At 43.6% G+C, this 24,977-nt stretch overlaps 2 protein-coding genes and 1 long non-coding RNA gene across 3 annotated transcripts in view; 1 reads left to right on the top strand and 2 right to left on the bottom strand.

The window, feature by feature from the left end:
- Nucleotides 1-7,525: 7,525 nt before the first annotated feature.
- On the bottom strand, nt 7,526-10,043 carry Zcchc12 (zinc finger CCHC-type containing 12). Its single transcript, XM_042702516.1, has 2 exons — nt 9,872-10,043; nt 7,526-9,411 (listed from the first exon to the last, which is right to left on the bottom strand). The coding sequence occupies exon 2, from the start codon at nt 9,291-9,293 to the stop codon at nt 8,109-8,111; it is 1,185 nt and encodes a 394-aa protein (XP_042558450.1). The 5' UTR covers nt 9,294-9,411; nt 9,872-10,043; the 3' UTR covers nt 7,526-8,108.
- Nucleotides 10,044-19,407: 9,364 nt separating this feature from the next.
- LOC122128218 lies at nt 19,408-20,765 on the top strand. Its single transcript, XR_006151387.1, has 2 exons — nt 19,408-20,349; nt 20,563-20,765. It is a non-coding gene; the product is annotated as an uncharacterized LOC122128218 (long non-coding RNA).
- Nucleotides 20,490-24,977, bottom strand: part of Il13ra1 (interleukin 13 receptor subunit alpha 1) — a 68,461-nt gene continuing 63,973 nt past the window's right edge. The window contains exon 11 of the mRNA XM_042702502.1: nt 20,490-21,455. Coding sequence (XP_042558436.1) covers nt 21,363-21,455 — 93 coding nt within the window. The 3' untranslated portion in view covers nt 20,490-21,362. The remainder of the gene's footprint in view (nt 21,456-24,977) is intronic.

Consider the following 24,977-nt stretch of genomic DNA (forward strand, 5'->3'; position numbering starts at 1 on the left):
CCTCTAACCTCCATCACAAAGAATGATATCGCCCCATTTGTTAGGAAATGGAAAGACTTGGAAAAAATTATAGTAAGTGAAGTAAGCCAGGCCCAAAGAAACATGGGTCTCCTGGTTTCCCTTATTTGCAACAATGAGTATATGTCTGGGACAAGCAGAAAGGTCCAAAGCTATGTACATATGACCAGATAAGATGATGTTTAGGGGGCTGGGAAGGTGGCACAATGGTAGAGCGCTTGCCTTGCATGCATGAGGCCCTGGGTTCGATTCCTCAGCAGCACATAAGCAAAAAGAAAAAAGCCAGAAGTGGCGCTGTAGCTCAAGTGGTAGAGTGCTAGCCTTGAGCTGAAGAGCTGAGGGACAGCGCCCAGGCCCAGAGTTCAAGCCCCACAACTAGACCCCCCCCAAAAAAACAAGATGATGTTTAGGTGAATGAACCCTAAGATAGGGACACAAGTGTTTTTTTTTCCCTTTCTTGCTATTGTTTCTAACTTATTTATAATGTACCATGTGATTTTTTTTTTGGTTTCTTTTTATGTTTCTCCCCCACAGTATAACCCCTGTTTTCACTGTATTTGATCTCGGTGCCCAGCATCTTATGTATACACTTCTCTAACTTGGGGAGGGGAAGGTAAAAACAAAATGCTTAAATGGGGATACAGGTTGGCCTATTGTCACAATGAGATGTTCAAGATACCATGTTGAAAAACGAACTTTACAATTTAGGCTAGGGGGGGGGGGGACTGTAGTTGTGGAGGTGGGGAGGGAAGGGATGGTAGGGGAAAAACAAAGGAGGAGGTAACAATGCTTGATAGGAAATGTACTCATTACTTTGCTCAAGTAACTGTAACCCCTCTGTACAGTATTTTTACAATAAAAAACATATTGAAAAAAAAAAGAAATTCAGGGACAGCATCCAGACCCTGAGTTCAAGTCCCAGGACTGGCCAAAAACAACAACAAAAATTTGGGCATTATAAAACACAAGTTAAAATTTAATATTAATTTAAAAATGTATAAGAAAATTAAAACCATTTCTCCCCCACATTCAGCCTGCATGCTGTAAAACAAATCCAGTTCTTGGTAGCTACCTAAAAAGGACTTTGCTAGGATTACACTGCCTTCATATGCATTACTCTTCCAGGACTCCTCAGTGCAGGCAAACCATTTCTGCATTACAGAACCCCCATCCCATCCCATCCCATCCCATCCCATCAATGAGAAGCATCCACAACTTGCATCCTCCAACAACCTGAATATTTCCCCTTTGCTAATATCCAAGCCTAGAGTGTTGATACCATGACCCATACCCAATCTCAGTATCCACACATTGAAAGACTCACTACCTTGAAAGACTCACCCCCCTTGGTGGGGGGGGGGGAGAGGGAAAAAGAGAGGGAGAAGTAGAGAGAATGTCAATTCCTGGGTTCTGGGACTTGAACTCAGATCCTGGGCATTGTCCCTCAGCTGTTTTTTTTGCTCAAAGCTAACACTGTACCATTTGAGTCACAGCTCCACTTCTGGCATTTGGGTGGTTAATTGGAGATAAAAGTTTCACAGACTTTCCTACCCAGGCTAGCTTCAAACCTCAAACCTCAGGTCTCAAGTAGCTAGTATTAAAGACATGAGCTACCAGGTCCAGCCTACATTCACACTTTTAAGTGTACAGAATCCCATTGCCTGTATGGATCCAAATTTATTCAGTAAACCATATTTGTGGCCCTTCGTTTGCACTGTTTCTGGTGTTTGAGATCCAGGGCAGTATATCACACCTTAGTGAATGTAAGATTCCTTGTATCTGTTGTGTGATACATACTATTGACCATGCTTTACCAGAGCTCTTGTGTGTGTGTGTGTGTGTGTGTGTGTGTGTGTGTGTGTGTGTGTGTGTGAGAGAGAGAGAGAGAGAGAGAGAGAGAGAGAGAGAGAGAGAGAGAGAGAGAGTCATGGGGCTTGAACTCAGGGCCTAGGCACTGTCCCTGAGCTTTTTCACTCAAAGCTAGCACTCTTCCACTTTGAGCCACAGCTCCACTCCTGGCTTTTGGGTGGTTAATTGGAAATAAGAGTCTCACATACTTTCTTGCCCAGACTGGCTTTGAATGGCAATCCTCTGATCTCAGCCTCCTGAGTAGCTAGGATTATAGGCAAGAGCCACAAGCATCTGGTTCCAGAGCTCTTTTTAATGCTACCCTGGTCTGTTTCATTCCAGATGATGATGGTTGAGAAGCTAATAGAGAAACGGTGCCAGGTCCACATGAATTCTATAATAAGCCAGTAAATGATGTAGCGATGTATGGCAGAAGACAGCCGTGTCATGGGAAAGCAGAGAATAGGAGGAAGGAGAAGGCTGGGTGGCCAGCTGTGCAGTTTTAAATGGCTTCATTGAAAAGGCAACTTCTAAGCAAATTCAGAAACACTGTGAAGAATCCATACCACTCTCTGGAGGAATAGCAGATGCCAACCTGTGACTGTGTTTGGACAACCATGTTGTGCTGGACACAGGACTGTAAGCCTAGCAGGGAAAGCTGTTCATTATACAATCTGATAGAACAACATGGGAAGCAGTACCTAGTATATAGGAAACAAGCTGTGGTGAAGTCACGGAAGGCTGCCCCAAGGGATGCCAGGTGAGCTGAGACTTGAATCTGGGCAATCTTTATCTGGCAGGTGAAGGAGGGGTCAGCAGGTTGGACCATCAAAGATAACACATTTGTCTAATTTGAGGAGGGGATGGAGAATAACGAAATTCTGAAACAAGGACACAGGATGACCCATTGCAATAATGATATCCACAAGACACTATATTGGAAATGAACTTTACAACTTCGGGGGGGGGGCATGAGTGAGCGATGTGGGAGAGGGAAGGGATAGTGGGAGAACAACAAAGGAGGGGGTAACAATGCTGGACAAGAAACGTACTCATTACCTTACTCATGTAACTGTATCCCCTCTGTACAGCATCTTTACAATAAAATAAAATTAAACAACAACAACAAATACAGAAGTCTGGCAGTGGTGGCTCCCGCCTGTAATCCTAGCTACTCAGGAGGCTGAGCTCTGAGGATCTTGGTTCAAAGCCAGCCCAGGTAGGAAAGTCTGTGAGACTCTTATCTCCAATTAACCATCAGAATACCGGAAGTGATGCTGTAGCTCAAGTGGTAGAGCACTAGCCTTGGGCACAAAGAAGCTCAGTGACAGTGCCTAGGCCCTGAGTTCAAGTCACACCACCAACACCCCCCTCCCCCAAGAAAAAAGGTAATACAGAGGGTATGATGAAGTGGTACTCTTCTAAGCCCTGGTCCACAGAGAACATACATTATTTTTCCAGCAAGGATATGACATCATGCCCACACATGTACACATACAGTAGCATTCCACTGTATACACAAAACCTGATTTATTCAGCAATCAATACTTGTGATTTTTGTTCCCAGTTTTTTCTCTGTTAACTTTCCCCTCACCCCTCCCCAAAAATAGGTCTAGAGTAAGCAGGGTCTTGGTGACTCATGTCTGTAATCCTAGCTTCTCAGGAGGCTGAGAGGTTCAAAGGCAGCCTGGGCAGGAAAGTCCATGAGACTCTTATCTCCAATAAACCACCAGAAATCCAGAGGTGGAGCTGTAGCTCAAGTGATGGAGTGCTAGCTTTGAGAGAAAAAAAAAAAAGAAATCAAGGATACTATCCACAATCAGCACAAAAACGAAAAAAAAAAGTACGGGAAATAATGGTACAGAGATCAAGAAGAGGAAGAAAATTGAGCAAAGAGACTGAGAAGTGGCTACTAAAAAGGCCAAGGAGGGGGAGCCATCAAAGGAGGGTGTCATGGAAACCAAGAGAAAAGATGCCAGGCAGGAGGAAAATAACACAAAAGGGTGCCCAGAGGCCAGCTTCTTCTAACAAGACAAAGAGCCATTTTCATCCCTTAGCAACCAATGGGAATGTAGGTAGGAGGAAGAAAATAAGCCCATAGCTTGAAATGAGGGATCTAGACATAAAAGTCTCTAATAGCCTCCTTTTGGCAAAGCCCATTAGTCTCTCCTGAATACTTTAGGTATCCAATTAGAGCAAATACATATTTCTTGCATGATGGCAAAGCCAGTATCTCACAAAATGAAGTTTTTTAAAAAAAGAAATGCTGGTTTACAGCAGGCTAAAATTGTTGTCTGTTTCAAGTGTATACAAACAGGGAAGAAGCTAGGAAGAGGAAAGAAGGGGATGGACCATAAAACAGGTTTTACAAGCTGGAATCTCTACAGAGATCTCCACTGCAGCTAACTTTAGTGAGGAAGAAATTGGTAGTAATGCATAAAACCGATTTCTTTCTTTCTCCTTTCATGTTCCTAATCTGCGTGGTGCCAGAGAGAAATGATGGCAGCATCAATCTGTATCTTTGGGCAAACCATTCAACAAGTATTTATAGAGTAAAAATGAGAAAAAGTGACCATTGTTTTAAAAAATGGAAGCCTGGCACTTGTAATCCTAGCTACTCAGGAGCTGAGCTCTGAGGATCACAGTTCAAAGCCAGCCTGGCCAGGGAAGTCTATGAGACTCTTATCTGCAATAAAGTACTCAGACAAATCCAGAGGCGCTGTGGCTCTCAAGTGTTAGAGTGCTAGCCTTAAGCACAAAGAGGCACAGGGACAGTGCCCAGGCCCTGAGTTCAAGCTCCAGGACCAGAAAAAAAGGACTAGGTGGGGAGATACACACACACACACACACACACACACACACACACACACACACACACACACACACACACACACACACGTGCATGCCAAGAGAAGCTTTAGTCAGGGTAGGTCGAAATTAAGAGACAAAACCTGTGCAAGCTAAGGGATGTTGGGGATTCCTGTGGCTCTGGAGATCTGAGGTGAGCTGCTCCACTCTGGGAATACAATAGGGGGCTGCCCTGGGCTCAGAGGTGCCATGAAGGGATGCTAGGAGTGGTCCTCTTGTAGAGTTTACCCAGTTGTCAACTACACAGAGGCAGAAGATATTTCTTTGTTGGGGACGGGGAGGGGGGAGGGAGAGGCATCCTGGAGCTTGAATTCAGGGCCTAGGCACTGGCCCTGAACTTCTTTTGCTTCAGGCTAGCGCTCTACCACTTTTGAGCCACAGTGACACTTCTGTTGTTGAGTTTTTCTTTCTGGTAGTTTGGTGTTTGTTTTTTTTTTTTTTAATTGGAGATAAGAGTCTCACAGACTTTTCTGCCCTGGCTAGCCTTGAACCATGATCCTCAGATCTCTGCCTCTTGAGTAGCTAAGATTACCAATGTGAGCCACTGGATCCCGGCTTCTGGTTTCTTTCTAGAGGCTGAGGCTTAAAACAATCATCAAGTGGTGGGGTTGGAAGTGGTGGAGACATGGAAGCTGAGGAAAGAGCTCTGTGCCTCCACCACTGTCACCAAAGGACAAGTGCGGGCTCCAGGGAGCACGGGGTGAGGGGACTGGTGGTGATTGTAAGGTCAAATTGTAGAGTCATTAGCAGTGGTGGCTCACACCTGTGATCCTAGCCACTCAGGAGGCTGAGATCGAGGACTGTGGTTCGAAGCCCAGGCAGGAAATCCCATGATACTCAAGTCTCCAATTAATCCCCAGAAAGCTGGAAATGGAGCTGTGGCTCAAAGTGGTAGAGAGCTAGCTTTGAGTGAAAACTCAGGGACAGCACTGAGGCTGTGAGTTCAACTGACAAGGAAAAAAATAAAAGTTCAGTCATGAAAGGAGTAGGAGCAAAAGGCCCAAGAGGAGCTAAAAGGGTTTTTCTGCAGAGAAGCACTTCAACTCAGGGAGAGCTTCTTGAAGCACTTGGTCACCACCTCTCCCTCAGGACTTCAGCCTGGACTCCCTTTGTCTCCACTTAGTGGGCCATCCATTGCTAGCATAATTAGGACCTTAAGGGCCTTCTCGGGAGCCCCCGTCCTGCCCCCACCAACCTATGCCAATCCTTGTACAATCCAGCCCAGGGTTTTGCATGAATCCCTTGGTCCTGATTCTTACAAGGCTTCCTGCCCCTGACAATTTGCATGGGAGTCCCTGTAGTTCCTTGAGCCAGACAGCAGCTCTATGCTTCTCTGCTGGCATACCAGCTCCCACTGCTGCTGCATTCTCTGTCCTCTTAAGCAGTGTGGGCCTCCATTACCTGGGAATCACCAAATCCCTCAAGAACCCCAGACTCACCCATTCACTTCACTCTGTGTCTCCTTCTCCTTTGCACACTACCTGTACCCCCTTCCACTCTTCCACTCTCTTCCATTACATTTCACTCTCTTCCTGCTCCTAAATGCTCAGCCCTGTCCTGCTCACAAAACATAGGATCCATATGGTCTAAGGTCACATTGTCCTCTCTTGTCATCCTTCAAATGGAGTTCAGTAGATGATCCAGGGTGGGCTTCTGTGAGGCCAGTTCCTAGGAAAGGCCCCCTTTTCCGTCCCTTCCCCACACATATCCTCCACTCTCCTCTAATGGCGACTGGGGCTTCCTGGCTGGCTGATTCCCATGTTTTTTCAAGTGACCTGGGTATGGTTTTCTTTTTCTTTTTTGGGTGGGTCCGGTCATGGGGCCTGAACTCTGGGCCTGGGTGCTGTCCCTCAGCTCTTCAGCTCAAGGCTAGCACTCTACCACTTGACCCACAGTGCCACTTCCGGCTTCTTTTTCTTTTTTGCTTATGTGGTGCTGAGGAATCGAACCCAGGGCCTCATGCATGCAAGGCAAGCGCTCTACCACTGAGCCACCTTCCCAGCCCCTGGGGTTGTTTTTCAACCTGCCTTATGAAAGCAATCTTGGGTTCCAGTGGGGTTAGTTGGGAGTCCTTGAACTACCTGTAATCTGTAGCAGACCTGAGCCTGCTGGTGCTGAGCTCCCAAAGCTCCCAAGAGTTGTTCTTTTCTCTTTCCCTCATCGGGGAGGGGGCAGAGGGTGGTGTCAGTCCACAGATGAGATTCCTTGTCAACAGAATGTTATCTAGAAGCAAGGCACCAGTGGCTCATGCCTGTAATCCTCACTACTCAGGAGGCTGAGATCTGAGAACCATGGTTCGAAGCCAGCCTGGGAAGGAAACTCTGCGAGACCCTTATCTCCAATAACTTCCAAATACATTGGAAGTGGAGCTGTGGCTCAAGTGGTAGAACACTAGCTATAATCTAAAAAGCTCAGGGACAGTGCTCACACTGTGAGTTCAAGCACCTTAAAAAAAAATGTCCAGAAGCTGCTGCAGAAATGTAAGGAATCCACCAAGGGGAGAACTTCCCTTCACCAAAGTGAACAGGAGTGGAACCCCTGGGATTCTCTTGTTGGGCACATAGCACTGGACATCCTCCCCCACCCCACTCCTCTAGCTTCAACAGGAAAGTAATCAGTGGTGTATTGTCAATTAATGCAGGTTATAATTTGGCTCTATGAGGAAGGGGACAGGACAGTTGTGGTAAAGGGACTTCTTCTCTTTGGGAAATATTTCAGCACATTTCTTCTTCTTTGTTCATCTGCAATGAAGCTGATTGAAAAAAAAAATCCTCAGACTATGACCCCGCCCCTTTATAGCTTTTCAGTATATTTTTTCTTTCCCTTTACATCTTCTTAAAATACTATCACAGAGACGTTAAATAATACCACAGAGACATTAAGGTAGATGTTGATATACATACATATGTATGTATGTATTGTATTTTTTTTACAGACATAGAAGGCCACCACATGTATCGTTTGGTGAAAAAATACAGCATATAGAATAGCACTTATATTGAATCACTTATCTATAATATATAGCTATCTGTGTACATAGGCATAGAGAAATATCTAGAAGGACATTTACCAAAGGGTGGAGAGTTCTAGATCACTTGTACATCACCTTTTTATAATTTTCTCTAATAGTTGAACACTTAACAATGAAAGATGCCATTTTCATCAAGAGAACAAAGCAATCAAGGAAATGGGCACACACAGAAAACAGGATCTTCAGCAATGGGGAGAAAAAGCAAGGATGGATTACAGGCCATCTTCTTTCACTCTACTAGTTGCTATTCAAGACCCTTTCTCCATACAAAAGAAAACTGCTTTTCAGATTAATTCATGCAAGTTAGACATCCCCTCTTGTAATTTCCTAGTCAGGGGCTCATTTAAGGCTGGGGGCCAGCACCATACTGTAGCTCACAGGGGCCATAGGCTTTGACAGGTCTTGGCCCCTGCTCTCTATGTGTCAGCTCCTGTAGGGTGATGATCAGATTCTCAAAAACTTGGGTCTTGTTGCTATTGTCACAGGTTTCTTTTGAGTGACCCTCCTCACCACAAGAAGTACAGCCCCTTGTGTGTTTTCGCTTCCTGGCTCTCCGCCCATCACCATGGCTGGTGGAGGGAGACTGAGTGGCGGAAGTGCTGGGGGAATCAATGAGCAGCACTTGGTCCTGATAGATGTCTGGGATGGGAGGGGAAGCCAAGGATGAGAGCGGAGGGTCCTCAGATTCTACCAGGATCACATCCTCATCTGAGTCATCCTGGGTATCGTCTATCTCTATCACATTGCAGTCAGCACTGCTCATGGCGATTTGGGAGTTGTCCTCAAATATCACGGGGCTGCTTACATTCTCCACCTCTGACTCAGATCTTTTGGGCTCCTTTGGTGTAATAAATGTGTCATCCCAATCTTCCTCCTCCCGTATCATCCTGATTAGCTCCAGGAAATCAGGAAGCTGCTCTGGCTCATTTGCATACACCCTGAGAAGCCCCTTAAGCCTGCAGTGCAGGTCCCTACTCAGCTCAGCCCCTACCAGGAACTGGTGCAGGCGAGTCTGGTTGGCATCTCTCTCGCACAGGACGCCTGCCTGGATAGCATTTTGGAGTTGCACCTCTAAACGGATCACATAAAGGGAGGCTTTCTCCCCCTGTGCCTGGAGCGTGTTCACAAATTTACCATGAGCCGTCACCGTGCTTTCAGACTCACCGAACACCAATTTCATTGCCTGCAAAAAATCTGCCACACTTAGGTTAGGGTTGGCAGCCTGGAGCAAACGCATGACCTCGCGGGCAGGACCCCTGAGCGTTTTCATCAAACGCTTGAGCTTCTCTTCCTCAGGTATATTCCAATCTGGCAGGACCCCATTGACTTGGATCAGCCAGTTTTCAAAGGTTTCTTCCCCCGGGACTGGCACTGCCTTCCCTGAGAACAATTTCAGGTTTCTCTCTGCTATGTAGGCCATCAAAGGGCCAAGACTTCTCCCCAGGGATCTCAGCAAGGAATGGGCCCAAGGAGGCATGGCTGCATTTTGCCCCCGATTGGCACCCACATGTGCAAGGATGCTTGCCATGCCTGCTGATGACACAGGATCTCAATACAGAATTCCTGGGCTTTTATGGGGCGGGGGTGGGAGGGGGCTAATTTGCAGGTGTGCAGGGGATTCTGTCCTCCTCTTATTCCTGTAGGGTCTGTAAAGAAAAAAGGGGGGGGCAGTTAATAAGAGACATACTGTAGCTGTGTTCACTCCTCACCTCAATAGCCTGCATTACAGGGTCCCCTCCCCCCTGCCTCCTCTTAAAAAAATATCCTGCAAGAGATGGGCAATGATAGTCTCTTGTTGCTCGTCTCAGGTGGCTTCTAGGCTCGCTGGGCGCTTTCTGCAGCCAAATCCACACGCCCCCCCCCCCCCCCGCCTGCGCCCCCAAGTCCTTCGAAGGGAATGGCAACTGTTGCTTCGAATTCTATCTAGCTTGAACAGTGTATGAAATCAACAGTGAGACTCTCAAAAGCAAGCACAGCAGTCGCAGATGCGTAGAAATCACAGAGGATCTCAGTGATTGCATCATCTGGCCTCAGCCACACCCCCTTGTGACCTCCCCACCCCTGTGGTAATTCTCAGATCCTTTACAGATGCAGAAATGAGTGCACCTTTATTTCCAGCTGGTGAAATCTGTGCTCTTCGTAAGAAAGCTTGCTTCTGGGGTCCGGTCGACCACAGTCCGCAGGATTCACAGATTCGGTGTGCTCCAGGTGTCCAAACTGCGCCACAGGGGAGGCGGGCAGGGGATGGAGGGTCGGAGGTAGTGTCGCGCGTCATCCTGCTGCTCCCTCCTCCCCCTCCCTTTCCCCGCCTCTGCAGTCGCCAGGCAGAAAATTCCCTCTCCCACCTTCCCTCAAACGATCCCCAACGACCCTTCCCCATTTGATCCCGTGCCAGCATTGCCTACCAGATCTACAAGCAGTTGCACACAATTCGAGGTCAGATTCCGCTTAGACCGGCTGCTTTAGAGAAATGGAATAGGACTTGGACACACCCACCCACATAGTCCTCCCCAGGAAGATGTGATGAGGTGCAAAAGGGGGTTCAAAAGGGGAGGGGGGGAGCCCAAGGCAAACTCGAGTCCTTCTCCCTCCTCGCCTGCGTGGCTTCTTCTTCCCTTCCCCCAATGCAAGCACATCTTACCCACTCTGCAGCAACCAGGTGAACCCCACCTCCTCCCTCAAAGCTGCCAGGCTTTGCGGGTGCTCCTTCCCTTACCTCGCAATTGCCGATTCTCCAAACCCTGTGTCACCCAGGACTGGCAGCTTCCCCCCCCCCCCCACTTCTCCCCACACCAGCAAATCAAATCCCCCCCCCCCCCCCCACTTTACCTCCACGCAGCTGGTGGGCTGAGGACGTTTGGGAGTCTGGTTTCAGCCTACTGGTCCTGCAACCCTGCTTGGGGGTCGGGGGGAGGACGCGCGCCGCTCTTGCCGTTAAGCGATCCGGGGGCGTAGGGGGAGGGAAAGGGGCTGCTTCGCACGGCCACCCAGAGAAGGGTACCCGAGTCCAAGCAGCACGGTTCCCAAGGCAGCCGCGGCTGCTTTTATCTTCTGACCACGGTGACAGCAGAGTGTGACGAACAGGCCACTGCAGCCAATCAGTGGAGTGCGGGGGCGGGCGACTGGCTCAGGTTTGACCAGGGTACCCGAGAGGAGGGGGCCCGGGAGGACGGCGCAACAAGCTCAAGGAACAAGTGAACCTCTTGGATACAGGAAGCCAATTACAGAATTTAAGACTCTTTCTTCCTCCCTCTATCCTTCCTTTCTCCCTTGAGTCAATTCTGTGTCTTGAGACTAAAGGCATGAAACTTGACATAGAGCCAGGTGCGAATGGCTCACACCTGTAATCCTAACTACTCAAAAGGCTGAGATCTGAGCATTGACGTTCAAAGCCACCCTGGGCAGGAAAGTCTGTGAGACTCTTATCTCCAATTAACCTCAAAAAGCCAAAAGAAGTGGAGCTGGGGCTTAAGTGGTAGAGTGTTACCCTTGAGCACAAACCTTCAGGAACAAGCTGGATGCTGGTGGCTCACGCCTGTACTCCTAGCTACTCAGGACGCTGAGATCTGAGGATCATGGTACAAAGCCAACCCAGGCAGGAAAGTCCATAAGACTCTTATCTCCAATGAACCACCAGAAAACCGAAAGTGGTGCTGTGGCTCAAGTGGTAGAGTGCCTAGCCTTGAGCTAAAGAGCTCAGGGACAATGCCCAGGCCCTTATAGCATGGTAAACAGGCTCTATTTGGAGCTAAATATCATCAGGAGAAGTGATAGCCAACTCAGAGGGTGAAGATACTGAATAAAGTTGAAATACTTTATATGAATATGTGAAAGAAGAGTGAAAACTGTTGAGATTGCCTTTAGAGAGGAGTAGGGAAATGAGGGACAGTGATGCATGGAGTTTGATCAGGGTATATTGTATATATGTAGGTCTGTAATATATGTATATAATGTATTTATGTGTGGAAATGTCACAATGAAACCCCCCCCCTTTGTACAACTGATGTACGCTAATAAAAATCTTTTGAGGGGCTGGGAATGGGACTTAGTTGAAGAGTACTGGATAGCATGAATGAAGCCCTGGATTCAATTCCTCAGTACCACATAAATAGGAGAGGCCGGAAGTGGCACTGTGGCTCAAGTGGTAGAGTGCTAGCTTTGAGCAAAAGAAGCTCAGGGACAGTGCCCAGACCCTGAGTTCAAGTCCCAGGACTGGCAAAATAAATCTTTTTAAAATGGGCAAAGGATCTTAGTAGGCATTTCTCCAGAATATGAAAATGGCAATATATACATGAAAGGCTGCTCCATATCATTGGACATCACACAAATGCAAATTTAATCTAGAATGAAACACTACTTAATGCGATTAGCATAGCTATAATAAAGAAATACAGTAACAAGTGTCTGCAAAGAAGTTAGAATCCTCAAATATTGTGGATTGGATTGTAAAATGGTGCACTCATTTTGGAAAACAGTTGAGAATTTCCTCAAAAGTTAAATATAGAATCACCATATGAGTCAACAATTCCATTCCTAAGTGCATATCCAAGAGAGATGAAAACATGTCTATACAAAACTGTGTACTAACATTCATATTAATGATAATAATAGCCTAAAGTAGAAGCAATCCAAATGTCCATCCACTGATGAATGGACAAAAGGAAAAAAGTACCAATTCATGTTCATAGATGAACCATGATAACAATGCGAGAGGACAAACAGAAAAGAGCACATTTTGTCTGATTCTGTTTACATACAATGGTCAAAGATACAAATGCACAGAGACAGGAAGTACATTAGTGATTGCTATGGGCTTCGAGAAGAAGGAAAAGAGGGTGATTACTAATGGGTACATTATTTTTTTCTTTTGTTTTGTTTAGTCATGGGCTTGAACTCTGGGCCTGGGTGCTGTCCCTGAGCTCTTCAGCTCAAGTTGAATGCTCTGCCACTTGAGCCACAGTGCCACTTCTGGTTTCTGGTGGTTAATTGGAGATAAGAGTCTCACAGACTTTCCTGCCCAGACTGGCTTTGAACCTCAATCCTCAGATCTCAGCCTCCTGAGTAGCTAGGATTACAGATGTGAGCTACCAGCTCCCGGCTTATTATTTCTTTTTTTCCTTTTTTTTTTTATTGTGAAAATATCGTACAGAGGGGTTACAATTATATGGACAAGGTATACTATTTCTTTTTACTATGATTAAAATAATCTAAAATTGATCATGATTATGGTGGTCCAGCTCTGAATTTATTTTAAAAAATGAACTACATAAATTAAAAAAATGAATTTGTGTTATTTACAGTGTATCACAACAAAGCCCGCTTTTCAAAAAAGAATTATGGTACTATGCACCTGTGTATATGAAGCTCAGACCTGGGAGAGATAAAGTATACTGTTTGTACATGCATATAGATATGATAAAGCTAAAAGGAAACAAGAACGATTACTATAAAAAAAATAGTGAGTGTCAGATGCCAGTGGGTCATTCCTGTAATCCTATTCAGAAAGCTGAGATCTGAGGATCATGGTTTGAAGCCATTCTGGGCAGGGATGTTTGTGAGACTCATCTCCAATTAACCACCAAAAAGCTGGAAGTGAAGGCAAGATTCAACTGGTAAAGCACCAGCCTTAAGCAATAAAGCTAAGGGACAGGACCCAGGCCCTGAGTTCAAGCCCCCGTACACACACACACACACACACACACACACACACACACACACACAGCCCCCACACACAGAATAGTGGGGCTGAGGATGTAACTTAGTGATAGAGCATTTGCTAGCATGTACAAGGCTCTGGGTTCCATACTCAGCAGTGCAAAAAAAATGTTGAATGTTTCTTTTTTTTGTTGTTGGTAGTGGAGCTTGAACTTTGGGCCTGGGCGCTGTCCCTCAGCTCTTCAGCTCAAGGCTAGCAATCTTGTTGAATATTTCTTAAGGATAATATTTAAAATGCAAAAATAAAAAATAAAGTTGAATAATGCCAGACTGTCTAGCCCAGATATCTAAAATATTGATAAATTAAATGTCTCTCAAAAGAAGAAGTAGAGATGGAAAGAAATTTAAGTAGAGAGAACAATGAACTCTAGAAGGCTTTCAAGAGGGAAGGACTTTGCTGGCTCTAAAATGTCCTCATTATGAGTTTTACATGTGGCCACCAGGTGGCAGCAGTGTGTCACTTGTGATCTGGAAGCGCTTGAGTACTCTGCTTTGCCATTGAACTTGTCATCTCATGATTGCTCCCATAGCAAGCTTAGCTTTGGGGGTTTCTCACCTGTCCTGAGAGGGCTTTGCAATGTCTTCTTTGATCCTTCCTTACAGCTGTTCTCCTCTCATTACCAATCCTGAGTGTTCTCAGCCCTACTGGAAATCATGATAATAATGTTCTTTCCAGCACTTTATAGGCAATAGGTCCAAAATAGATTTCATATCTTTTAGCCACTCCTCCATTTCTTTTTATCATTTTTCTGTGTGTTTTGGTCTGTTTGAGGTAAAGTCTTGCTATGTAGCCCAAGTTAGCTTCAAATCATGATCCTCTTGCCTCAGCCTAAGTGCTGGAATTTCAAACATGTTCCACCATATCTGGCTCTCTGTATCATTTTTCATCATCTTCCATCAAACTGTGGTGACTCCCATCTCTAAACTATTTCAGATCCGCACCTTCACTCCAGTTTTCCTGACATAAAGCATATCCTGGCCATTTCTTACTTAATATTATAGCTTATTTGCTTATCTTCATCATTTTCCTCTCACAACCCATCTTGTATTAGGATCTACACCTAAATTCAAACCCCACTAAGGAGAGAAACACCCTCTTTTGTTAATTTTTTTCATTTTCTACCCATCATTAAAGTTTAGCTCAATTAACTCCTCCTTTAAGAATATGTTTCTGGTCCCAACAGCCCCATCACTCTTTTCATTGTCTATCCACTATACTTTTGGACATTTTGCCTTGTTGATTATGTGTTGTTGATCTATCTGAGGAGCTCCCTCCAGCCTTTAGGCAGGGATAGTAACTCAACAGGACAATAGCTTCAGTACTCAGGATTTTCCCTTTGAGCCCCAAACCAGCCTCCAAATTCTTCTCAGAACAGTACTCCAAGCAGAACTGGACAACAAGAGGAAACACATCTGTCATTCCTGAGGGCAAGAATATATACAATATTCTAAATTTTATATAGAATATGCATATAATATACATTATATCACATAATGTATATTATCTATTATACAATACATTATATTTATTTTACATTTATTGTATTTATGTATACTATATTGATATAATATAGCATATTAAATATGTGTAAATATACTTAAAGGTTTCTTGAATAAATGTATTTAGAAAGTCAAATGGGAATAGCTCAATAGTTATGTACATATGACCATATAAAATGATGCTAATTGAAATGAACTTCAAGATAAGGAAACAAAGGTTTTTTTGTGTTTTTTTTTAATGTATTGTGTGAAGTTATTTTTCTTTTCTTTCATTTTTTTCCCGTTTGGTTTATCCCCTGTGTCTTGGATATATGTTTATCTGATTTGGGGAAGGGAAGGGGAATCACAAAATGGTGACACAAAGGAAAAGGGCGAACCAATGCAACAGCAATATTCACAAGACACTATGTTGGAAATGAACTTATATAACTTGGTGGGGAAGAGGAGTCAGGGAGGAGGGAAAGTGGGAGAAAACGAGGGAAGGAGGTAACAGTGTTCCACAAGAAATGTACTCATCCCCTTACTTATGTAACTGTAACCCCTCTGTATATCGCCTTTACAGTAAAATAAAAATTTCAAAAAAGGCAAGTGGAATAGAATAGTTCCCAAACTCCTAGTACAATGTAATCAATCAAAAGTTAGCAAGACTCTATCTAAAAAACAAGCCTGGCATAGTGGCACACAACTGTGCCCTCCCTGCCCCCAGCTACTGAAGAATCAGAGGTAGGAGGATCATAGTTTGAGGCCATCCCAAGGGAAGTTGGCTAGAGACCTTATCTGAAAACATTGAAAAGCAAAAAGACTGGATACATGGCTCAAAGTCCTGGGTTTGAACCCCAGTACTACAAGAAGGGAAGGTGGCTGCAACATTTTGGTCTTAATTTAGGCTGAAGTACTCTCTTTTAATAGTGCATGTCCAACATATCTATATTGGTCTTGATCTTATGTGAAGACACATCACATAAAACAGATATGATCTGTGCTGCCATTTGCAAAAATATCCCTTAGATGTGTTAGAAGCTGGCATATACAGATGTGGGCACTCACAAGAGTTGTGTTTTGCATTTGGTGCTGGGGTTGGAACCCAGGACCTTATGCATGCTAAGTACACACTCTGTTACTGAGGTACCTCCCAAGTCTAGTTTTTTTTCTTTTTCCTTTTCCTTTTTCTTTTGCTGGGCCTGGGGCTTGAACTCAGGGCCTGGGCATTGTCCATGAGTTTTTGTTCTTAAGACTAGCACTCTACCATTTGAGCCATGGCTCCACTTCTGGCTTTTTGTGGTTAATTGGAGATAAGTCTCCATGGACTTTCTTGCTTTGAACTGTGATCCTCAGATCTCATCCTCCTCGGTAACTAGGATTTCAGGTGGAAGCCATGGGTGCCTGGCACCACTTCCTGCATTTAAAAAAAAATTGGAAATAAGAGTAGTAGTCTCTGGAAGTGGCGCTGTAGCTCAAGTGGTAGAGTGCTCGCCTTGAGCTGAAGAGCTGAGGGACAGCACCCAGGCCCAGAGTTCAAGCCCCGCGATCGACAAAAAAAAAAAAAAAAAAAGAGTAGTAGTCTCTCAGATTTTTCTGTCTGGCTTGGCTTTGAATGGTGATCCTAAGATCTAAGATCTCAGCTTGCTGAGTTGGTAGGATTACAGATGTGAGCAACTGGCTCAGGGCCCCAGCTTTTTTTTTTTTTTTTTTTTTTTTTTAAAGAAAGACTATGTCTTGTTTTTTTTAAAAAATTAAAATGTCAAGGGTAAATGTGAATTTTCCCTTCTTTTATACTGCCACAGATGTCTTTACTGTGCTTATAAAGAACGTTTGGAATCCAATGAGGGGTTAAACATTTCACAACAGCATCCTAGAAGGGGGAAAGGGAGTTACTTTTTGGTGACAGAGCCATATTACTATGTGCTGATATAATACAAATTTGAAGGCCAAACAATCATTTTTCCCACATGCTTGCCTCTGTATAGCACAAAGCACAAGTATTAAAGCTCCACCATGCACTTTACTGAATTCTGATTTCATCAAATAATAGAAAAAAGCCATTTATGAGACAATGGGGGAAATATGAACATTAACTGAATATTTGATAACATTTTGCTACTTTTGTTAATTTTTTTTGTCAGTCGTGGGGCTTGAACTCTGGACCTGGGAACTGTCCCTGAGCTCTTCAGTTCAAGGCTAGCATTCTACCACTTGAGCCACAGCGCCACTTCCGGCTTTTTCTGCTTATGTGGTATTGAGGAATTGAACCCAGGGCCTCATACATGCAAGGCAAGCACTCTACCACTGAACCACCTTCCCAGCCCCACCAGGGCTGGCTTTGAACCATGATTCTCAGATCTCAGCCTCCTGAGTAGCTAGGATTACAGGTGTGAACCACCAGTGCTCAGCACTTTTGTTAATTTTTAGTGTAATAAAGACGTTGAAAAGTTGTTTGAAGAAATCTGTGTTGCCCAGGCTGGTCCTGAACTTCTGGGCTTAAGAGATCCTCTACCCTTAGCCTCTCGAATAGCTGGGACTACATGTATGACCCACTCTACCCTTCTGATTTTTTAAAATAAAAAAAGTTCCTTAGTTTGTAGAGATAAATACTGATGGATACAGATGTATTTCCAACCAATTTTGTGTTGCATTTACCCCTTCAGTGTTCTGCTTTTATCATTTTGGTTTTTTTTTTACCCATATAAGTGCACCTAACAGATGCTGAAGACCAGAAATAAAATATTTTCCTGTTGCTAATGGTACAGGTATGACCACTATGAAAGACAGTTAAAAGACAAAGAATGTTCAAGATTGAGATAAAAACCAAAATTATCTAGCACATCCAAATGTCAAGAAAAATTCTCCCTTGAAGTACAATCAGACTAAGACTTAGCTAACCACATTGAAGTCTGAAAGAAGTCAGATTTCTGAAGTAAGCATTCCTATACTTTTGTTTTCTTCAACAACTACTATAGCAGCACCATGACATGCTAGTCATCTGAGCATAAAGTTGCACTTTGAAAAGAGCAGGAGTCCAGGATAATTTGAAAGTGGTAAATTACTCTGGAAAGCTAATCTGTTTCATCTTTCTGGCTCCTTACTCCCTTTGAGACAAGGTCAGTGTGTTTGTGGCTACAGTAATCTATTTTCCATAGATCTATACATATTTATGGACTCTAAGTTCATCAAGATTCATTGTACTCATAACCTGACATGTTGAATTGAAACCCCTTTGCACAATTGAAGATGTTTTTTAAAAATGTCCTCCATTCAATGGGGTTTCTTAAGCAAACAACTGTACTTAACTGGAGATGGATTTCCAGAATATTCATGGATAATTATAAACATATAAAAATATTCTGACCAGCCAGTGGCTCACACCTGTAATCCTAGCTACTCAGGAGGCTGAGAGCTGAGGATTTTGGTTTGACACTCTTTGATACTCTTATCTCTAACTATGTGGGTAGTGGTGGTGGTGGTAGAAGGGCTAGAAGTGGAGCTGTGGTTCAACTAGCTAGCCTTGAGCAAAAGAAGCTCAGGGACAGCACCCAGACCCTAAATTAAAGCCCCAGGACCAACACACACACACACACACACACACACACACACACAACATCCAGTCCCTGAGTTCAAGCTTCAGGATTGGCATGTGAGCACACCCCCACACCCCCCCCCCCCACACAAGGTAAAATAGATTCCTATTTTTACAATATTTATTCTTTTAACTCAAAACGGTGCCCTAACAGTCACCCTAATATTTTCCCCAAAATAAGACCAAAGGAGAACATTTAGGTAACATATAAAAAGACAGTATTTATTTGACTCAAGCATTCATAGAAGTTTAACAAAAAATGACCCCTCATTGAAGACATTACTAAAAATGTTAACATTATTTCACATAATCCCTTCAGTGCCCAGATGCAGAAAAAATACTTATCTGAATGAAAGAATAAGAATGACCCTCCCCACCATGGGTTTACTTAGGTATATGGTTAGACAAAATAGTGAATAAACATATTAGTTTCCTACAGGTGACGTACTGGTGTCTCTGAGCGCTGCCAAGCTGGGAGACTCCAATGAACTGTACAATAAGCACAGGCATTCCTATGATGTACTGCCCTCTTTGCCTCACAGATTTCACTGCTTTTAAAAGAGGATGGAAACAAAGTCTGACCACCCCCCTCGCTCCCATTCCAAAGCTGTATAACGGTTCCTGAGGATTTCAAAGCATTCTCCTCCTCTACAAAATAGGCTAACAGTAAAAGTGGCTTTGAGGGAGGCCTTATTTACTTATTCTTGCTGGTCCTGGGGCTTGACCTCAGTGCCTGGGTACTGTCCCTGAGCCTCTTTGCGCTCAAGGCGAGTGCTCCACCTCTTTAGCCACAACACCACTTCTGGTTTTCTGGTGGTTAATTGGAGATGAGTCTCACGGACTTTCCTGCCTGGACTGGCTGTGAACTGCAGTCCTCAGATCTCAGCCTTCTGAGTAGCTAGGATTATAGGCGGGAGCCACCAGTGCCTTGAGGCTAAGAAGTTAAATTCATCCCTCCACCAGAAAGCTAAGTTAGAGTGGAACAAAGTGGAATATACATACTAGGCCTGTGTCCCAGCCTCAGTGTGATGCCAATAAAAGCATGGGGAGGAAATACCTTTACAGTTACCATTAGCATGCACTTGAATTGCCTCTGAGATGCCAGAGCACTGTGCTCCCCTACTATAATGGAAGCAGGTTGGCATTTTTGCACAGATGTGTTTAGAGCAGAGGTCTGTCCCTGCCCCAGGAACAGGACTCTGAATCTGTGTGTGAGAAAAAAGGGGATACTTCTCACTTCCCATTCTTGGTTTAAATTTGGAGGAAGTAAAAGAAGTAGTAGGTATAAATGTATATGTGTATTTTATGGGGATGCGGAGAATGGAACCCTAACCTATGCAAAAAAAAGAGTAAGTATACAGTGGAGGTCCTGCAAGGTTGGCTATTAATATAACACACAAAATCTAAGTAAGCATTTGTAGGAGGGCAAAGAGGAACCCCTAGGGCCCATCTTGCAATGAATGGGAAGGATGTACAACTATGTTTAATTCAAGCAAACAGCTAAGTTCTAAGTGAAGGTAATACACATCCCCATTTAGAAAATACATAGAGAAACATCAAGAGCTGAAAAACCTCAAACATAAGAGGCCCAGGGGAAGTTAACAAAAATGCAAAGACTTAGTCACGGTTTGTCACTCTAGGCAGACTACTTGAGATGCAAATGATTCCCTGCTCCTCTTAATTTCCAATGAAAGCCAATAGGCTACAAAGACAGGGAATGAAGAAGGTGGAAAACAGTATAGGAGCTGGGGAGTTGAAAAGTCTGAGCATTGGCTGGTGGGAGATCAAGAAAGTGGTAAGATGGGGCTGGGAAGGTGGTTCAGTGGTAGAGTGCTTGCCTTGCATGCCTGAGGCCCTGGGTTCGATTCCTCAGCACCACACAAGCAGGAAAAGCCGGAAGTGGTGCTGTGGCTCAAGTGGTAGAGCGCTAGCCTTGAGCTGAAGAGCTGAAGGACAGCACCCAGGCCCAGAGTTCAGGCCCCACGACCGGACCCAAAAAATAAAAAAGTGGTAAGAACTGGAAAGTCCCAACTAGATCGTAAACCCATTGGGGGCCTAGCACCAGCCAGTCAATACTTGATTTGAGTAGCAAAGGTGAAAAAAAAGAATCCATCATTAGAGACTCCTTGGTTCCAATCCTAATATCCAAGGAGTCATTCTATCTCCACTGCCCTGAAAAGTCTTGGAAAGGTATGGAATGGTCTTGGTAAAGAAGTTGCCTGGGCTTTGTGTGTTGGTTATCATCACCAGGGTCATCACTGATTGCTGAGGTTTTTCAAAGCAGAGGAAAATGCTACTCTAGTGGATGATGATTCTGGACTTTCAAGAATTTTAATAGCTACCAACATTACTCAGTGGGATCCCAAACAATAGGCAGATACCAAATTGTATCTGTTTTGTTTGCTAGATGTTCTATGTGAGTCACGGCATTTATACTCAGAAATAGTTACCTCACACATAAAATTTCTTGATCTAATTTGACACAAAACAAGCATTCATCCCTTAGGGAGTCATCATAACTCTTGCTAACATTAACTTGACTGCCATTAGCTTTTCCTTGGTCCTCCAGTTTGAAGACTTCTCAAAGGATGTCTACTTTTACGATTCAATAGGAATGACTCCACTTTCGTTTCCAAAGGACCCAATATTTTTACTTTGTCAGTGCACCACTCATTTGGCTCCTATGGCTGCCTGTTTCTAAAGGGTCCAGTAGTTTTAGTTTCCATTTACCAAGTTCTGGGATAACAAATGGAGAATTTGATGATACTTCACAGGGTCACATTCAAAGGCAAGAATAAATTATCTCCATCACTGAGAGACTTTCTTTAGGTTTTCTATCAGCACTACCGAGTCAGTTTCTTCTTTGGACTGCTTCTCATAAATGTCATACTTCTTCCAGTGCTGCTAGGGAGACAAAAAAAAAAACATACGTGATCACTTCTCTAAACAATGTTCTTTCCCTGAGCACTCAATTGCTAATTCTTTTTTTTTTTTGTTATCTTCGCAGGACACCATGAATGTCATGTTTTCTTGGTTTTGTTTTTTGACCTGAGACTATTCATTGATTTGAACATTCAACAAAACAAAACAATCAGAAACAAATATTAAAGATGGAAAAGCATTTCTTGTTTATCAAGAGTAAAACAAAGTGGGACATTTCCTACATTGGAAACAGTCTTTTGAAGATAAACAAAGTGGGTAATGATGCTTTTCTTACTTTAATTACTTAATTTAGACTTTTTTGGGGGTGGTGGTGGTAGTCCTGAGATTTGAACTCAGAATCTCACATTTGCTAGGGAGGCTCTGCACCACTTGACTCATAGCCCAAGCCCTTTTTGCTTCTGATTATTGTTAAGGTATGGTGTCACGTTTTGCCTGGGGTTTGTAGTCAATCTGTAAGTCCTCCTATCTAAAGTCTTCTGAGTAGCTGAGATTACAGGTGAGAGCCACCTTTCCCAGACTCACTTGGACCCCCTTCCCTTTCCTTTTTCCTTTCCTTTTCTCCTTTCCTTTCCCTTTCCCCTTTCCTTTCTTCCTTCCTTTTTTCCTTCCTTCCTTCCTTCCTTCCTTCCTTCCTTCCTTCCTTCCTCCCTCCCTCCCTTTTCCTTTCTCTCTCTTTTTCTTTCTTTCCTTTCTTTCTTTCTTTCTTTCTTTCTTTCTTTCTTTCTTTCTTTCTTTCTTTCTTTCTTTCTTTCTTTCTTTCTTTCTTTCTTTTCCTCTCTCTCTCTTATATTTATTTATTTATTTAAAGTTAACTTTTTAGCCAGGAGCCAGTAATCTAGGTGTAATCCTAGCTACTCAGGAGGCTGACATTTGAGGATGGCAGTTAGAAGCCAGATGAAGCAGGAAAGTCCATGAGACTCTTATGTCCAATAAACTACTCAGAAAAAGCTGGAAGTAGCACAGTGGCTCAACTGGCAAAATGCTACCCTTGAGCACAGAGAGGCCCAGGGACTAGGCCAGACCCTGAGTTCAAGTTATAAAGGTGATGCACAAAGAAAGGGGCTACAATTACATAAGTAAGGTAATGAGTACATTTCTTTTTTTTTGTCGGTCATGGGGCCTGAACTCTGGGTCTGGGCACTGTCTCTCAGCTCTTCAGCTCAGGGCTAGCGCTCTACCACTTGAGCCACAGCGCCACTTCCAGCTTTTTCTGCTTATGTGGTGCTGAGGAATAGAACCCAGGGCCTCATGAATGCAGGGCAAGCACTCTACCACTGAGCCACCTTCCCAGCCTAATGAGTACATTTCTTTATGCACGGTGTCACCCTTCCTTTGCTCTCTCCCAGTACTTGGATCTTTCTTTACTTTCTTTCCACTGAAATTTGACCAATGCTCTAGAGATATTATAGACTCAAGTCAATAAAGGGCTCAAGTAGTAGAGCATATACCTAGCAAGTGTGAAGGCCCAAGTTCAAACCCCAAGACAGCTCAAAAAAGACCAATTAACACTCAGGTAAATGGCAGTATGTAGGATGTCCTGAAAGTGTTTATGCAATTAAAATTTTTGAAAGCCTCTGTATCAACAGCTTTATGTAACATTGTTTGTTAGATCAAGGTAATATGCATAAAGCAAGGTTGTTTTAAACCCAATTCAAACTGGTCTCATATAGTGCAAGCTCAACATCCTGGTTGGTCTTCTGAGCTCAGTTATCTCATGTGTCAAAGTTGTTGCACTAAAGCAGGAGTGGGCAAACTATGGGCCACTTACCAAGCTGCCTGCTTTGGCAAGTAAAGTTGTATTGGAATATACACATTCATTTTGTATTGCCTGTGGTTGCTTTCATGCTATAATGGCAGACTTAAGTTGTGACAGAGACTAACAAGCCAAAATATTTACTACCTGGGCCTTCATTTAAAATGGCTTGCCACTCCCTGCACTAGACCATGACTAAGATCCTTTTATCTGTTCTATGGTTTACTAAGCTTATAGGAAGAAATAGAGATATACAAAATAGAAACAAGAGAAACTATATTCAGTTGTTCCACACAGTGCAATTGGAGATGAATGGATTATGTTAGAAGTATTCAGTTTTAGAGTATATGAAGAGAGAGGAAATGCTGGTCAAAATGTCCAAATTACTCTAAACAACTTATTTGCTAGGTGCCAGTGGCTATCACCTGTAATCCTAGCCATTCAGGAGGCTGAGATGTGAGGATTATTATTCAAAGCCAGCCTAGGCAGGAAAAGTCTTTGAGGCTCAGCTCCACCTATTAAAAAGTTGGAAGTAGAGATGCAACACAAGTGGTATAGCACTAGCTTTGAGTAAAGAGGTTTAGGGATAGTGTACAGGCCCTGAATTCAAGCCTCAGGATCAGCTCACACACACACACACACACACAGACACACATATACATGTGTACACCACACACATGCATACACAAACACATACATACACAACTTATTTGACCTTGACCCGTCTAGTAGAGTGGCTAATGCTAAAAAAAAATGACAATTTCTGGCTGAACTAGCTCAGAGACAACACACCTATTAAGTAGGCCCCCTGTAAAAAGGCAGATAAAGTGTGTGTGTGTGTGTGTGTGTGTGTGTGTGTGTGTGTGTGTGTGTGTGTGTGTGTCCGTGTCCATCTATCTGTCCTGATCCTGGGGCTTGAGGCTTGAACTTTGGGCCTGGGCACTGTCCCTGAGCTTTTGTGCTCAAGGCTAGTGCTCTACCACTTAAGCCACAGGTCTACTTCCAGGTTTTTGGTGGCTAATTAGACACAAGAGTCTCACAGACTGTCCTACCTGGCCTGGCTTCAAACCACAATCCTCAGTCTCAGCCTCCCAAGTAGCTAGTATTACAGTTATAAACCACGAGCACCTGACTAGTTCTGACTTTTTATGCATTCTTCCCTGTCATTTACATTTTCTCATATCATGTAATTTTTTATAACAGCATTTGGAAATGATAGGTTATATTTCCCATTGATCTTTGTGGACATATCTTTCTGGCATGTTTTAATTCTGCAAGGTATTATTCTGTTTTTTACATTTTTACATAAAAGAGCTTCCCTGAACTTTTAGAAAGAAAATTCACCTAGGTTAGTTAGGGTTCTTTTTTATTTATTTATTTTTATTGTCAAGGTGATGTATAGAAGGGTTACAGTTATATAAGTAAGGGTTTTTTTTCCTCCCTAATTTCATGACTGTAGAATTTCCTCTTATATAACTTTTAAGAATTGTTCAAGAGTATGGTGAATTAATTTTTGAAATCTCCTAGACCTGTTTGTCTCTATCCTTTACTTTTCTTTCACATTTATTTGCTTGTTCTTTTTCTCTTTTTTTCCCTTTCTTAGTTCTCTCTCAATTTTTGTGTCTGCTGTTGCTCTGCTGGCCAGTTAAGAGTCTATTGCCAGACAGAGTTTTCCCCTTGGAGTGCAGCTTTGCCCTGTTTGTATAGTGAGTTTGGAGAGTTCATAT

This window comes from Dipodomys spectabilis, unplaced genomic scaffold (genome assembly GCF_019054845.1).
Source record: "Dipodomys spectabilis isolate Male_0828 unplaced genomic scaffold, ASM1905484v1 ptg000325l, whole genome shotgun sequence".
In the NCBI taxonomy this organism is placed as follows: Eukaryota; Metazoa; Chordata; class Mammalia; order Rodentia; family Heteromyidae; genus Dipodomys; species Dipodomys spectabilis.